This window comes from Triticum urartu, chromosome 5A (assembly GCF_056163025.1).
Source record: "Triticum urartu cultivar PI428250 chromosome 5A, HENAU_Tu73, whole genome shotgun sequence".
NCBI classification, from domain to species: domain Eukaryota; kingdom Viridiplantae; phylum Streptophyta; class Magnoliopsida; order Poales; family Poaceae; genus Triticum; species Triticum urartu.
In genome coordinates, this window is record NC_141877.1 from 581017318 (window position 1) to 581032033 (window position 14716).

The following is a 14716-nucleotide window of genomic DNA, read 5'->3' on the forward strand; positions in this document are numbered from 1 at the left end:
TATTTCCTTGTTCATGATAATTGTCTTTATTCATGCTATAATTGTGTTATCCGAAAATCGTAATACATGTGTGAATAATAGACACCAACATGTCCCTAGTAAGCCTCTAGTTGATTAGCTCGTTGATCAACAGATAGTCATGGTTTCCTGACTATGGACATTGGATGTCATTGATAACGAGATCACATCATTAGGAGAATGATGTGATGGACAAGACCCAATCCTAAACATAGCACAAGATCGTATAGTTCGTTTGCTAGAGTTTTTCCAATGTCAAGTATCCTTTCCTTAGACCATGAGATCGTGTAACTCCCGGATGCCGTAGGAGTGCTTTGGGTGTACCAAACGTCACAACGTAACTGGGTGACTATAAAGGTATACTACGGGTATCTCCGAAAGTGTCTGTTGGGTTGACACGGATCAAGACTGGGATTTGTCACTCCGTATGACGGAGAGGTATCACTGGGCCCACTCGGTAATGCATCATCATTATGAGCTCAAAGTGACCAAGTGTCTGGTCACGGGATCATGCATTACGGTACGAGTAAAGTGACTTGCCGGTAAACGAGATTGAACGAGGTATTGGGATACCGACGATCGAATCTCGGGCAAGTAACATACCGACTGACAAAGGGAATTGTATACGGGGTTGCTTGAATCCTCGACATCGTGGTTCATCTGATGAGATCATCGAGGAGCATGTGGGAGCTGACATGGGTATCCAGATCCCGCTGTTGGTTATTGACCGGAGAGCCGTCTCGGTCATGTCTACATGTCTCCCGAACCCGTAGGGTCTACACACTTAAGGTTCGGTGACGCTAGGGTTGTAGGGATATGTATATGCAGTAACCCGAATGTTGTTCGGAGTCCCGGATGAGATCCCGGATATCACGAGGAGTTCCGGAATGGTCCGGAGGTAAAGAATTATATATAGGAAGTGCTATTTCGGCCATCGGGACAAGTTTCGGGGTCACCGGTATTGTACCGGGACCACCGGAAGGGTCCCGGGGGTCCACCAGGTGGGGCCACCTATCCCGGAGGGCCCCATGGGCTGAAGTGGGGAGGGGAACCAGCCCTTAGTGGGCTGGTGCGCCCTCCAAGGCCCACCCCTTGCGCCTAGGGTTGAAACACTAGGGTGGGGGGGGCTCCCCACTTGCCTTGGGGGGCACTCCACCCCCTTGGCCGCCGCCCCCCTAGGCCCCCTATATATAGTGGGGGGAGGGAGGACATCTCACCCACGCCTTTGGTGCCTCCCTCTCCCTCTCCAACACCTCCTCCTTCTCCATAGAGCTTGGCGAAGCCCTACCGGAGTACTGCAGCTCCATCACCACCACGCCGTCGTGCTGCTGCTGGAGCCATCTTCCTCAACCTCTCCTTCCCCCTTGCTGGATCAAGAAGAAGGAGACGTTACGCTGACCGTACGTGTGTTGAACGCGGAGGTGCCGTCCGTTCGGCACTAAGATCTCCGGTGATTTGGATCACGTCGAGTACGACTTCCTCATCCCCGTTCTTTGAACGCTTCTGCGCGTGATCTACAAAGATATGTAGATGCAATCCAATCACTCATTGCTAGATGAACTCATAGATGGATCTTGGTGAAACCGTAGGAAAATTTTTGTTTTCTGCAACGTTCCCCAACACGGAGGGACTGCTAGTGTCCCCGACAGGCGGGCCAGGGGAGGACAAGCGCGCGCGTCCCGCCCGTCCGCGTGGTGTCCGTTTCACCCCAAAACCGGCGCAAGTTTGGGCCGGGAATGGGTCGAAAGCGGACACAAAGCGGACAAAAGTCCGTTTGCTCTCGCGCGCTGGGCCGCCTTTTTTGTCCCTTTTACCCCAAACGGACGGGGCCGGACAGGATAGGGTCGCGCGGTGGAGTTGGCCTAACCAAACCCTACGAAAATTCGTAGAGGTCCTAGTACTTATTGTAAAAAGGGAAAAAAACATTTGAAGCATATTTTTGTTCACTTATTCCCAGCTACTCTTTTGAAACTAAATACTGTTGAGCATCAAGCACTTGTATGGCTTGGAATCAGAATGGTCACGGCCCTTTCATGGCTGGATGGAAATTTCTTATCCGTAAGGCCGGGTACTTTACAAATGTGTATTTGGCTTCATACTACAGACTAGATTTCATCGTTGAAGGTTGGAACAGATGGATTTTTTTTTATTGCTAGTTTTGAGAAGCAAGATATCTACTCGCTCAGCTACACAAGTTCCTCATTCCAAGTTTAGATGCTTTTCGTGGAAAAGTCGAACTGTTGCAACCAGTTGCTTTTAAATCTAATATTCTCATTCCACAATGCAATGTGTGCCGCTCGCATAAAGTTGAACGAATCTTCAGCAATGCACCAACAATCGGAAGTTGGAAGAGATAGATCCAGCTCCAAATCACGTTACCAGCAACTGTAATAACTGGATTAACATGAAGCCCTGATAAAAGTTGCGAATTACAAAAGTTGCATTTGGTGTGTCTAGGACAGAAAAAAACAGCAGTTTAAAGCTCAAGAGAAGCCACAATAAACAAAAGAACCATTGTGTTCACAGCTCACACCAAAGGTTATTTACAGATTCAAACACCTTCAAAACTTGGTATGCGTCTTTATTCCTACCAACCAAAGGGTGATACAGGACCGAAATAGAATCATCAGAAGCTTGCAACAAGTTTACACTGGTCAGGGAAAGTATATCGGCGATTCCCGATTATATTACAGTTCTGAAGCTTTGAGAGAATGGAGGGTCCCTGCAAATTTATTTCTACTCGGAAGACACCGCGCTGTGAGCTATACCCCTTATCAAACAACCGAAACGTTGACAGCCTTGCCAGGATTAGTAAACACGTGCCTTCGGCGGGAAAGTCTCGACTTCGTCATCCAAGGTGTTCATGTGAACTGGCCTGTATTCTAGTCTAACCTTTTCGTCCTCCCAGTACCTACATGAAAGATATTGTCAGATTCTTGATATGTGAAATTGCAAAGTATTTCTTTACGGAGAGAGTACTAAAGAGAAGACACTAACCCTAGCGAGTGCTTCATCCACTTGTCGTCATCTCTTGTCTGCGATGAAAGAGAGGAAATATATTGTTACAAAAAAGAAACCTGTGGTGCACACACAAGAGAGCACAAGTGATCAGAAGAGCAGCATACCTTGAAATCTTCGCGAGCATGAGCTCCTCTGCTCTCTTGGCGAGCCTCAGCTGAATGCATGGTTATGCATGCGTTTATTAGAAGATTTTCTAATTCTATGGTCTCTATCAAGTCCGAATTCCTGCAGAAACAAATGACAATTATTATGCCCAATTAGCAGAAATATTGAAAATAAGCTGAAGATAACACCATTTAATGAGACTCTTACCATATGAGACTTCTGTCACTGAGCTTGACATCATGGAAACTTTTCTGTGCTTCACTAATCAGCTCGCAACCTGATAAGTTCAAAGACCAGAGAAAAGCCATCAGTATACAACCTTTCATATACTTTAGTGCTGGAGTCTACTGTATCTATCTAACATGTTCACCACCCACTGCTAGATGGCCTCAAGATAACTTACAGTGAAGAACAAGACAAATGATGTATGCATACCTTCTGTTAGAGTTTCCTGTGTGCGGAAAACTGCAGCATTATTTTGCATAATACGTTGCATATTGAGGCGGATCTTCGAAGTAGGCAGTGATCCATTTGCATTTCTCAGCTTGTCCAACCAAGCGATGGTCTTCTCCCCTGCGTCTTTTTCAAGAGGTTTCTGTGTCTCTCCTATAATAAATATGGTGCACCATGGAGCGAGAATAAGCTAAGAGCCTAAGAGTAGTAAAACAACTAACAAAATACTAGTCAACAAGACATGAACTTGCCTGGCTTGGAAATCTCAGCAACCCTGTTTGCGCAAGCCCTCCCAAAGACAACAATGTCAAGAAGTGAATTTGCACCAAGACGGTTTGCACCATGAACAGATGCACAAGCTGCCTCCCCAGCAGCCATCAGACCAGGAATAATTGTGTCTGGGTTATCACCCTTGATATCCACCACCTAACGTGCAAAACAGCAGGACATTGGTTACAACATAGGCATATAATTATAAGAGAGTTCCATAATAGCAGCCATACTGCATATTCAAAGCATACCTGCCCATGATAATTTGTCGGGATACCACCCATATTATAATGCACAGTCGGCAAAACAGGAATAGGCTCTTTGGTGACATCAACACCAGCAAAAATAGCAGCAGTCTCAGATATACCAGGAAGCCTTTCCTTTAGAACTTCTGGAGGAAGATGGTTAAGGTGCAGGTAGAGATGGTCCTTCATTGGTCCTGAGGTTAAAAGATAGAAACAGCAAGTGATGTCAGAACAACCAACAACACCAGATCACCGCCTAAAGCATAATTGCATAAAACAAGAGAACTGAAACATACCTACACCACGTCCTTCTCTAATTTCCATAGTCATAGATCTTGAAACAACATCACGAGATGCAAGATCTTTGGCGGTAGGGGCATATCGTTCCATGAACCTCTCACCTTCGCTGTTCCTAAGAATACCACCTTCGCCCCGGGAACCTGAAAATTGAATGATGGCATAGTAATGTGAGAAAATTTGGTTGATTGCCTGATATTTCAATACTGACTGTAGAAATGTGCCATGCAAAAGCTAGAGTTAATACACATGTGACTACAGTAGGATTAAAAAAAAGTTTTAGTTATGTAAAACCTTCAGTTATAAGGCATCCAGCACCGTAAATGCCTGTAGGATGGAACTGCACAAACTCAAGATCCTGCAAATTCAACAGATAGATATAACCATATCATCTTGAGAAGTAGCTAAATCAGTTAGATTTAGTTCAGAAAGACTGACCTGAAGGGGTAACCCAGCACGTGCAACCATAGCATTGCCATCACCAGTACATGTGTGAGCTGAAGTAGCAGAGAAGTAAGCTCTGCCATAACCCTGTTGAGGTATAAAACAAGGCAGGGATAAGACAGGCAGTAAACAGAAAATGACAGTTAGAAGTTAAGACAGAGATTCTTACTCCAGTTGCTAAAATAGTATTTGTTGAACGGAAACGATGAAGGGTACCATCCTCCATGTTTAGTGCAATTATCCCCTGACAGGTGCCTGGAAAATAAGTATACATTAATCAGCAGTGGCCTAAACATGCGGTGCAGAAAGCAAGCACTATTTATAGACCTAATTATATCCACTGAAAGGGCTGATTAGCCAGTAGGTTTTAACTATCATGTAACAGATCTTGTCAACATTATAACAAGATCAGATACACAAGACAATCTTAGCGGCACTAAAAAGACAACGCATTAATGACCTGATGCCTGTAGAAAATATCTACAGCAACTGAACAAGCAAAGCAATTAAAAACCAAGGAAAAATAAGATCCAACAAATATCTGCATCAAGTCCAATAGAAAGCAAAGAAAGTTAATGCTAAAGGCAACAATCAAAGACTATTTTTCTTCAGTATGTCTACATCAAAATTACTACCACATAAAAGTAGGCAAATCTAGCAGAGGGATACATATCCTGGGTCTTGGATGGTACCAGAACACGACAAACAAATACGTACCTTCTTTGTCCATGATAAGGTCCAGCGCAAAATATTCAACAAAAAACTGAGTATTGTGCTTCATCGCTTGACCATAAAGTGTGTGTAGCATAGCATGCCCTGTTCTGTCAGCAGCACATGCGCATCGATAGGCCTGACCACCTGAAGATTAATTAGACACAGAAAAAAAAGATAAGAAAATATGTGACAGCTGCCTGTTTGCAACCTCATATTGATGATGGAAGGCAAATTACCTTTTCCAAAATCTAAGCTTTGGCCCCCAAAAGCACGTTGATAAATTTTTCCATCTTCGGTTCTGGAAAATGGTAATCCATAGTTCTCAAGCTCTATAACAGCCTTTGGTGCTTCTCTACACATATACTGGATAGCATCTTGGTCACCTGGAGATGAATAAGAATATCATGTCAAAGCTTCAAAGTCCAGGGGTCAAACAAAAAATATGCTACATTGTTGAAACATTGTCATGCATTTCTTAAACTGTTTCTCCCTGTAAACTTACCGAGCCAATCACTTCCTTTGACTGTATCATACATATGCCACCTCCAGTCATCTTCACTCATGTTTCCAAGAGCAGCGTTTATACCTCCCTGCACTCATAGGTGTTAATAGCAAAGAACAAAAACACATAGAGCATACCCAGAAGGCAACGGTGCAGAACAGTAAATCATCATCTAGACACATACAGCAAAGCCATGAATCTTTTAGCACTCCTACAAGACTAATACAAATTTGCCCGCATCCTTCAGTGAGTTCATATATTGATCCCTTGGTAGTGCGAATGATAGAAAAATCAAAAGTACAGACTATAGATAACTTTAATTAGCAATATTATAAAAAATCGATAGACAAAATAAACTAAATTACTGGAAAGAAAATATAAGAATGCACAAAGTTTTACAGATGATCATCCAATTAACAAACTTCATGTGACATCAGTCTTAAGTTAAACTAGAAGGTTAATAATCATGCAAATACCACAGTTGTCCCAAGTCCAACATCCCAAACTTCTGAATATACTTTAATACAAGTAAATTGCAGAGAGATTCATGACTTCAGTCTAGCAGGAAAGGTCAGTAAGAAAAAACATGGAATTCCCAAACAGGATATATTTCCAAAACAGAGAATAACAACCTCAAAGTGGTACAAATAAAATTGTGCACAATTCAAGTCTTCAACCAAATTCAGATTTTAATTGATCAAACTTGTGTCAAATATTGTATCGAGGTTTATCTACTAGGCATGCAAGTGTTGTTTCCAATTGATTCCAATTCCGTAACACACTTGCTTGTGTGAGAAATTCTGAATGTAAAAGTGATGCCTCCATGGAAGTAGCATATAGACTGATGCAACTTATAGTTCAAGGTCGAGCTAACTTTTCTTCTAAGCATGCTGCTACAGCTACACCACCTAAAAATCTGTGCAATGCAAATACAGTATTTCATAGTACGAAACTACGAATAGAACTCCTAGTGGGCCAATGGATACTTCATAATCCATCACAATTGACCCGTGTACTGGTCTTGAAAGTACAATGACCTTTGCAGCCAAAATAAAAGCCCCACAAAAGAAAGATAGATGCTCCTCTCGATTTATTTGTCCTGTCATGTGTACCATCTAACTCGATTGGTAATAAAAATTGAGTGTACCATAAAAGAGCAACGTATGTACAGCACCATAACATTCACTCAAAATACAGACCAATAAGCCCATGCACAACACGCAATCAATATTTTCTGTTTTGCAAATTTATTCGCATGGTAAATCTAGTGGCAGCATCAGCAAATCTAACTGAGGCTCCATGGAAGCTAAGCAGGCAACCTGATAAACAAAATCTTCTAGTTTGCACCTTGCATCACACACAGAATACAGCAGAAGTCTGATAAAAAAAACAGGTAATAGAAAAGCAGGCTGTCAATTACCTGTGCTGCCACAGTATGCGACCGCGTGGGGAAGAGCTTGGTGATGCAGGCAGTGTTGAACCCATGCTCCGAGAGCCCAATCGCGGCCCTGAGCCCCGCGCCTCCAGCTCCAACCACGACCGCATCATAGGTGTGATCCACCACCGTGTAGGACTGCAATTACAGACACCATACGCTCCAATCAGAACGAGGCGCGTTAAAATTTCCATCGCAATCTCATCACACAAAATCGAAAAGAGCAAATCAAGCAGCGTCTGATCTGGGCGCGCGTGCTGCGATTCGACGACCAACGGGCATCACGCTAAATCCTACTCTAGTCGTCGAGCTGAACCAGGCTATCGCCAAAACTATCCCCAGATATTATAACCATTTTTATATAAATAAAACCGCACTTCAAACACGACGAGGGGGGCATCGCCATCACCGCGACCGCATCGCGACCTCGGATCAAGGCATTACGTCACCAGAAGAGCGAAGGAAGAAAAAAAAAAAGCGGGCGAGGCCTTAGATGCGACGAATCGGGGCGACGGGAGGAGGCGAGGGGATACCGAGGTGGTGGAGAAGCGCCTGGACGCGGCGGCGGCGGCGGCCTTGGCCTCCCGGAGGCCCCGCGACACGCGGCTGCGCCACATCTCGCAGATCGGGACGGCCCCTCGCGCGCGCGCGTGTAGGGTTCGGCTGTGGAGCGCGGGCGGGGCGGAGAGGAGCACAAGGGAGGGGGGAGGGGGGAGGGAGAAGGAAGGAAGGCGGCTCCGGTGCGCGGCGCGGCGTGGGGTGGGGTGGTGGGGGTGGCCACTTGGCCCTTTCCTTCCGTGCGTTTTTAGGGGTAGGCAGGCGGCTGCGGGATGGACGGGTTTGCCCTCGCGGTCGCCCCGCTTTTAACCATCCTGCCACTGCTGGCGCTGGGTTTTTCTTCCTTTCTTTTCCCCAGCTGTCGTGACTTTTCCTGTGGATCATTTATTCGTTCCTACAGTTATTCGTTCACGCGTTATGAAACTAAGCCGCGTAATTGGGATTGGATCCTCAGTTTGCCACGCTAAACTGCGGCACACCACAGATGAGATGAGGCAGACGAATCAGCCACCACGCTTCATAGCACTAGAAAAGTTTGATGCGATATCTGATGATGGTTTGGCATGCGGGTGTGTTACGGCATGCAAATGGTTTCCTAGCTTTTTTTGGCACGTCACATGTGTGGCTCGGCGGGCGAACACGATATCCAAGCACCTATGATTCTCGCATGTTTGTTCCTTGTTTGACTTTCATCCTTTCTTCATGGGGATATTCCTGGTTCATCTATCTATCTACGCTTTAAGAAACGAATCCATAAATATGAGTGTGACCCTAGAGTGTGTGGCGACATTTAACACGTCTCCGCGTCTCTTTTCTTCGTAACATTTTTACTGAAGGAATCATCTCGGTGACATGACCAAAGAGGTGTCAATTCATACCAAGTTTTTTGTTTGCAGGGACATTTTATTGTGTGATGCAAAAATATGCAGGGAAAATGCTCGAGAGCACCCACGGGGCGCAGCTCCGTGAGATCCCGCCCCGGAACATGCATGGTGATTTGTACCCACTATATTAGTAGTGTTTGTATGGGAGCGGCGGAATGGCTTCCGAGCGCATATGCTTTGGAAAATCTGAGTTGTACAGTTTGTGTTGGGATTTGTGCCGATTAACATTTTTGGCACATATAGGTCATGCCTTACTTTAATTCTCCAGATAAGAATATATCTCCACCCTCGCATCCTCTCTCTTTTCTTCCAGGACGTGTTTGGTTGTCTTCTCTAATATTGCCTGCATTGCATACATGTCACTGCTGGGCTTTAAGCGCCCGTCATTGCTAAGCATTCCTGTAGTAGTGGAACCATTGTGACGGCAAAGAATCATGCCTGCATCCGCCTCACCGTCCTTCAAAGAAAATGAACCATCAATAGATAGCGCGACTTGATCGATCGGAGGTGGCGGCCAGTGACGAACAAGGGTTGGGATCCTCACCTTCGGTTGTACCCTGTTTCCATAACTGGCATCTTTCCTTTAACTATCTCCTCAATTGTGTACGTCCCAGCAAGAACGATGGATTTTACATAGCTATCAAGGAACTCCACAATAATATTAATGGGAGGTACCTCCTTACCGTGAACCAGGTCATTGTGCAGCTGCCAAATTCACCATATTAGCATAATAACACGGTCACGAACGTCCTCCGAACATCCATGCAAAACGTGTAGGATCAAAAGTATGTCTAAACGGGGGTGATTAGACTACTTGGTGAAAAAAATTATCATTTTCCTAATTTAGTTGTAGGCAAGTTTTAGCAATTCTACCAAGTCAAGTAACACCCTACACATGCAAGTCTAAGAGTTGAGCAGCGGAAAGTAAAGACTTTACATATGAATGTAAAGGAGGGATCGAAGAAATCAAACGCAATGAAGACACGGTGATTTTTGGCGTGGTTCTGATAGGTGGTGATGTCGTATATCCACGTTGATGGAGACTTCAACCATGGAGGGTAACGGCTGCGCGAGTCCACGGAGGACTCCATCCACGAATGGTCTATGAAGAAGCAACCTTGTCTATTCCACCATGGTTTATGTCCACGAAGGACTAGCCTCGCTCGGGGTAGATCTTCACGAAGTAGGCGATCTCCTTACCCTTACAAACTCCTTGGTTCAACTCCACAAGATCTTGGAGGCTCCCAAGTGATGCATAACCAACACTACAAAAAAAAGACACATCCGTGACATTTTGGGCTGAACGAAAAAAATTCCTGTCATACATATGACACTTCTATGAAGATAATTGTGACAAAACCCGGTATCATCATAGATGTGGTGGGCTCCTACTTCTATGACAAAAAATCATGACAGAAAATGGGCTTTTCGTCCTGGGCGGGCCGGAGACGCAGCTGCATGACATTCTTTGGGCCGCCCATGACGGAAAAAACCGTGGTAGAAGCGATGGCGAGGAAAATTTTGGGGAGTTTCCGGTTACGGTGGGAGGTCGGGGACCAAGCGATGCGCGTTTATCTCGTACACGTACGCGTGTGTGTGCGAGGCGTTGGCTCTAACTGAACCCGAGCGAGGCGTTGGGCTCTAACTGAACCCGAGCGATTGCACTGCAGGCTATGCGTTACTGAACCCGAGCGATTGATCGATGGCTGTTAACTGAACCCGATCGAGTGATTCCTTCGCTACTGCTGCTAACTGAAGTCGATCGATGCTGCCTCTGGATGAACAGTGAGCGTTGCGGGGGAATTTGGATGAACAGTTCCCGATGGGGGTGGATGAACAGGACCCCGTGGTGTTGCCTCTGGATGAACAGGACCCCGATCGATCGAGCCGGTTGGGGCTGGATGAACATGTCGGATTTCGGGTTCCGGCAGACCCTTGAGGTTTGAACACTGGGGTGCGCGCGGAGATCTCTCCCCTACCGATCTACGTCCAATCTCCTCGCGTGATCTAAGCTAGAAACAATGAACAACACAAGGGACACGAGGTTTATATTGGTTCGGGCCACCGTTGTGGTGTAATACCCTACTCCAGTGTGTGGCGTGGTGGATTGCCTCAGGGGCTGGTGATGAACAGTACAAGGGAAGAACAGCCTCGCGAGGGGTGTTCTTGAGCTGGTGCGATGAACTGCTTGGGTGAGTTCAGTCGCCTCTCTCTCTCTCTGCTAGGGCTCTATCAGATCTCTCGATGTCCCCCTACTCTGTGGTGGCTAGCTCTATTTATAGAGGCCCTGGGCCTCTCCTCAAATAATGAGCGGGAAGGGCGCCAACAATTGGCCATTTTGAAGGGGAACATCTAGTACAAGTTATCCTGACCAAAGGTGGTCTTAGGCTGCCAAAAACACTGGTGATGACGCCGTCTTGGGCTCCACGGTGACCTCCGTCCTGCCGCTCTGTTGGTCTTGGTCTCGTTGCAACGAAATGGTAACCTTTGCCCGATGCCTTGGCCTGTACTTGCCCCCTTTGCACCAAAGGGGAAACAAGGGCACTACGCAGGCCGGCGCCCGTCTGGCGCCCGCCTGGTCTCGATCGTCATGGCTTGCGTCACGGGCTCCTCGCGAGGTACCCCTGCCTTGATCTCTCCGCCTCCTCGTGAGCCTGCCTGATGAGGCTGCCTCTGAGGAAGCTTTTTGTCGTCTGCCCCGTGAGGCTTGGCCCCTCGCGAGGGTCTTGAGCTTGAGCTGATGAAGATGGGTTGCGCTGGGCCCCCACTTGAGCCACGCCGTAGGCCGCAGGCTGGCAAGTCTGGGGACCCCCGTTCCCAGAACGCCGACAGTAGACCCCGGGCCCAAGGCGCGCCCGGGCTTGGCCTGGAAGGGAAGCGAAGGGGCAAGCGCGAAGCGCCGCGGGCCCTAACAGTCTGCGGCCTTGGGCGTCGCGTGGCGATTGATTGGACATGGGCGTCTGCGCTTCCCCACGACGCCTCGGCGGCCGCACGACTTGACAAGTCCCTGCATGCAGAGAGACCGGTCATGATTACCTGCGATCGTGGTGCTCGGTGGTTGGCCTCCTCCGGCTATAAGTACGGGGCTGCGTGAGCCCCTTCAGCCCATCCCTTTCTTGCTGCTCCTTTTCTTCTTCTTGGCTACTCGCCGTTCCCATGGCTCCAAAGAGATTCTCAGCCGCGGAGAAAGGAAAGGCCCGCCAGGCAGGGCCTGACTCCCCCCCGACCAAGCGCGGCTGAGGCCGCCCTCGCAAGTATTCCACGGTCCCCGTAGTGGCTTCCCGCGGCCATGGAGGCGGTTCCCTGCACGGTGGTGAGTGCCCGGTTGCCGATGGGGGGCACGCCATGGCTATGCGCCCCCCTAGGCCATGCTTTCGCTCTGCGGAGGTGCTACCGGAGTTCGTCATGTAGTCGGCGGACCCAACCAGCACCCGGCTCCAGCTCCCCCATTTCTTCGTAGGTGAACTGCCGGCCAGCGCTCGGTGCGGCCTCTGGCTCCAGGCAGACGCCTCCTGGGCTTCGCTGGAGGTCTCCGTTTCTGGGAATGGGGCCCTGACCCGCGGCTAGCAAACGTTTGCCCACGCGCGCTGCCTGGGCTGGCGGTGCACCCTGTACTTCAAGTTTGATGGCGACGCCACCCTCTACGTGAGGGTGTTCGGGGAAGACGGTCGCCGTGCTGGGTGATGCCCCGAAGACGACGACCGCGGCCGCCTGCCCAGCCCTGGCACTGACCAGGATGAAGACGGCAACAGGCGTACAGGCAGCCGTGCTCGGGGTTCGCTGAGCTTCGGCGACTCCCTCTCAGGCAGCAGCTCCTCCAGCGGTGGCCGCGACCAGCCCCCGCGCCGTCGCGCCCGCCTGGGTGAAGGTAGCGGGTCAGTCCGCCGTCGCGCCCCGGTGAAGCGAGAGGAGGGATCCGCCTGAGCCCCGGGAGCAGCTCGAACCCTCGCTGTGGGTTGGTGCAGGACAAATCGCGCCCATTTTGTTTTTCTTCTTTTCCTGCGCAGAAAATAGAAGGTAGTATAGGGCCCCGCGGGGGCGTGTTAGAACTGCTACTATTAACAATCGCGCTGCTTCCACTGTTTCTGCGCTGTGTTTCCGCGCCGTGCACCCGTGTGCGAGAATTATTTTAGCTCGGTGAGGCTTGACGTGGTCCTCGCCTCCCGAGGCCATGGCCCCGCCGTGCGCTTCGTGCCCTGCAAGGATTAGTAGGAGGGGTAACTTTCGGTCCCGGTTGTGGGGGCGATCGGCCCAGGTCCTGCGCTCGTGTCGCGATGCCCGTGGGGCACGGACTGGGAGGGGTGCTCCCGCAGAGGACTCGGAAAGGAAAGCTCCAAATGATCGGGGCAGAAAACACTCGCGAGGGCGCCCGCGAACCTCCCTCGCGAGACTTGTGCGAGAGAAAACGAGGCAAGCGAGTGAAAAAGATAAAGAGTCTCAAGCCAGGAATGTCAACAACTTCAATAAAACTTCAAATGGGAATAAACAAGCCAACTGCAGAAAGCAAATGGAAAATCCGTGTCCGGCACCTATTCTAGTCTTTGACGTCTTCTCACCAGCGCGGAGCTAAGTGCTGCCACTTGGCGTGGGCGGGAACCCCCGAGACCCGAGGACGGCACTCCGGAGACTCCGGGGCGTGTACAGCCCCACTCATTATTACGTGAGAGTGTCACGAGCGGCGAGCTTCACAGGCATTGGCCTTCTTCACAGGCATCGGGCCTTTACCGAAATGCGGCAGCTTCACAGGCATTGGCCTTCTTCACAGGCACCGGGCCTTTTCCAAAACACGGCAGCTTCACAGGCATTTGCCTTCTTCACAGGCATTGGGCCTTTCCCAAAACACGGCAGCTTCACAGGCATTTGCCTTCTTCACAGGCACCGGGCCTTTCCTAGGTGCTAGGCCTCGCTCAGGGATAGAACCTCCGGAGATGTTGAATGTTCCACGCGTTCTGGATGGGTACCCCCTCCGAGGTCTCCAAGCGCGCGGAGCCAGGCCTGGAGACATGAACAACCTTGAATGGGCCCTCCCACATGGGAGAGAGCTTGTGCAGCCCCTCCCTGGAGAGAACCCGTCTCAGTACAAGATCCCCTACCTCAAGAGTTCTGGGGCAGATGTTGCGGCAGTGGTATCGTCGCAGCGCCTGTTGATACCTTGTCGCTCGCAGCGCGGCTTCTCGGTGGCGTTCCTCCCCCAGCACGAGATCCATCCCCCGCATGGCGTCCTGCTGCGTCTCGTCGAACGCCAGGACCCGTGCGGAGCGACGCCTGACTGCGTGAGGGAGAACAACCTCTACTCCGTAGACGAGGAAGAACGGGGTCTCGCCAGTCGGCTTGGTCGTAGTCGTGCGGATTGACCACAGCACGGACTGGAGCTTGTCGTACCAGCCCCTGCCACAGGCCTCCAGCTTATTCTTAAAGGTCTTGGCTTTGAGGCCCCTCAGGACCTCCGCGTTGGCTCGCTCGGCCTGGCCGTTGCTCCGGGGGTGTGCTACTGAAGCGTAGCATATCTGCGTTCCAAGGTTAGCACAGTACGTTTTGAAGAGATTACTGATGAATTGCGAACCATTGTCGGTGATGATGCGGTTGGTGTCGGGGATATACCCCGCGGCATAAACCGGCCGGAAGTTAACCCGGCCGGACTTGGCGGTTTATCTGAAAACCCCGCTGACACTTGGCGAGTTACTGGCGACCCGCCCTGACCTGACGGTTTACAAGCAACCCTCCTAGTCATTATGACTCACTGGTAACCCGGCGGGCGGGTCAGACGGAT

General features: G+C 49.4%; 1 protein-coding gene across 1 annotated transcript; it reads right to left on the bottom strand.

Annotated features, from left to right (window-relative positions):
- Positions 1-2517: 2517 nt before the first annotated feature.
- On the bottom strand, positions 2518-8230 carry LOC125510763 (succinate dehydrogenase [ubiquinone] flavoprotein subunit, mitochondrial). Its single transcript, XM_048676023.2, has 16 exons — positions 8038-8230; positions 7490-7642; positions 6070-6157; positions 5804-5950; positions 5571-5711; positions 5023-5108; positions 4848-4940; positions 4704-4767; positions 4409-4552; positions 4119-4306; positions 3849-4023; positions 3580-3750; positions 3352-3421; positions 3144-3264; positions 3016-3053; positions 2518-2929 (listed from the first exon to the last, which is right to left on the bottom strand). Exons 1-16 carry the CDS (start codon positions 8119-8121, stop codon positions 2827-2829), a joined length of 1866 nt encoding a protein of 621 aa, XP_048531980.1. The 5' UTR covers positions 8122-8230; the 3' UTR covers positions 2518-2826.
- Between the last annotated feature and the right edge of the window lie 6486 nt (positions 8231-14716).

Bases quoted from the DNA above. Each gene is read 5' to 3' on its own strand.
- LOC125510763 (XM_048676023.2), bottom strand. From the start codon at position 8,121: ATGTGGCGCAGCCGCGTGTCGCGGGGCCTCCGGGAGGCCAAGGCCGCC. The intron at 7,643-8,037 runs GTATCCCCTCGC...CTGTAATTGCAG, and splicing joins GGCGCTTCTCCACCACCTCG to TCCTACACGGTGGTGGATCA. The intron at 3,422-3,579 runs GTATGCATACAT...TGAACTTATCAG, and splicing joins ACAGGAAACTCTAACAGAAG to GTTGCGAGCTGATTAGTGAA.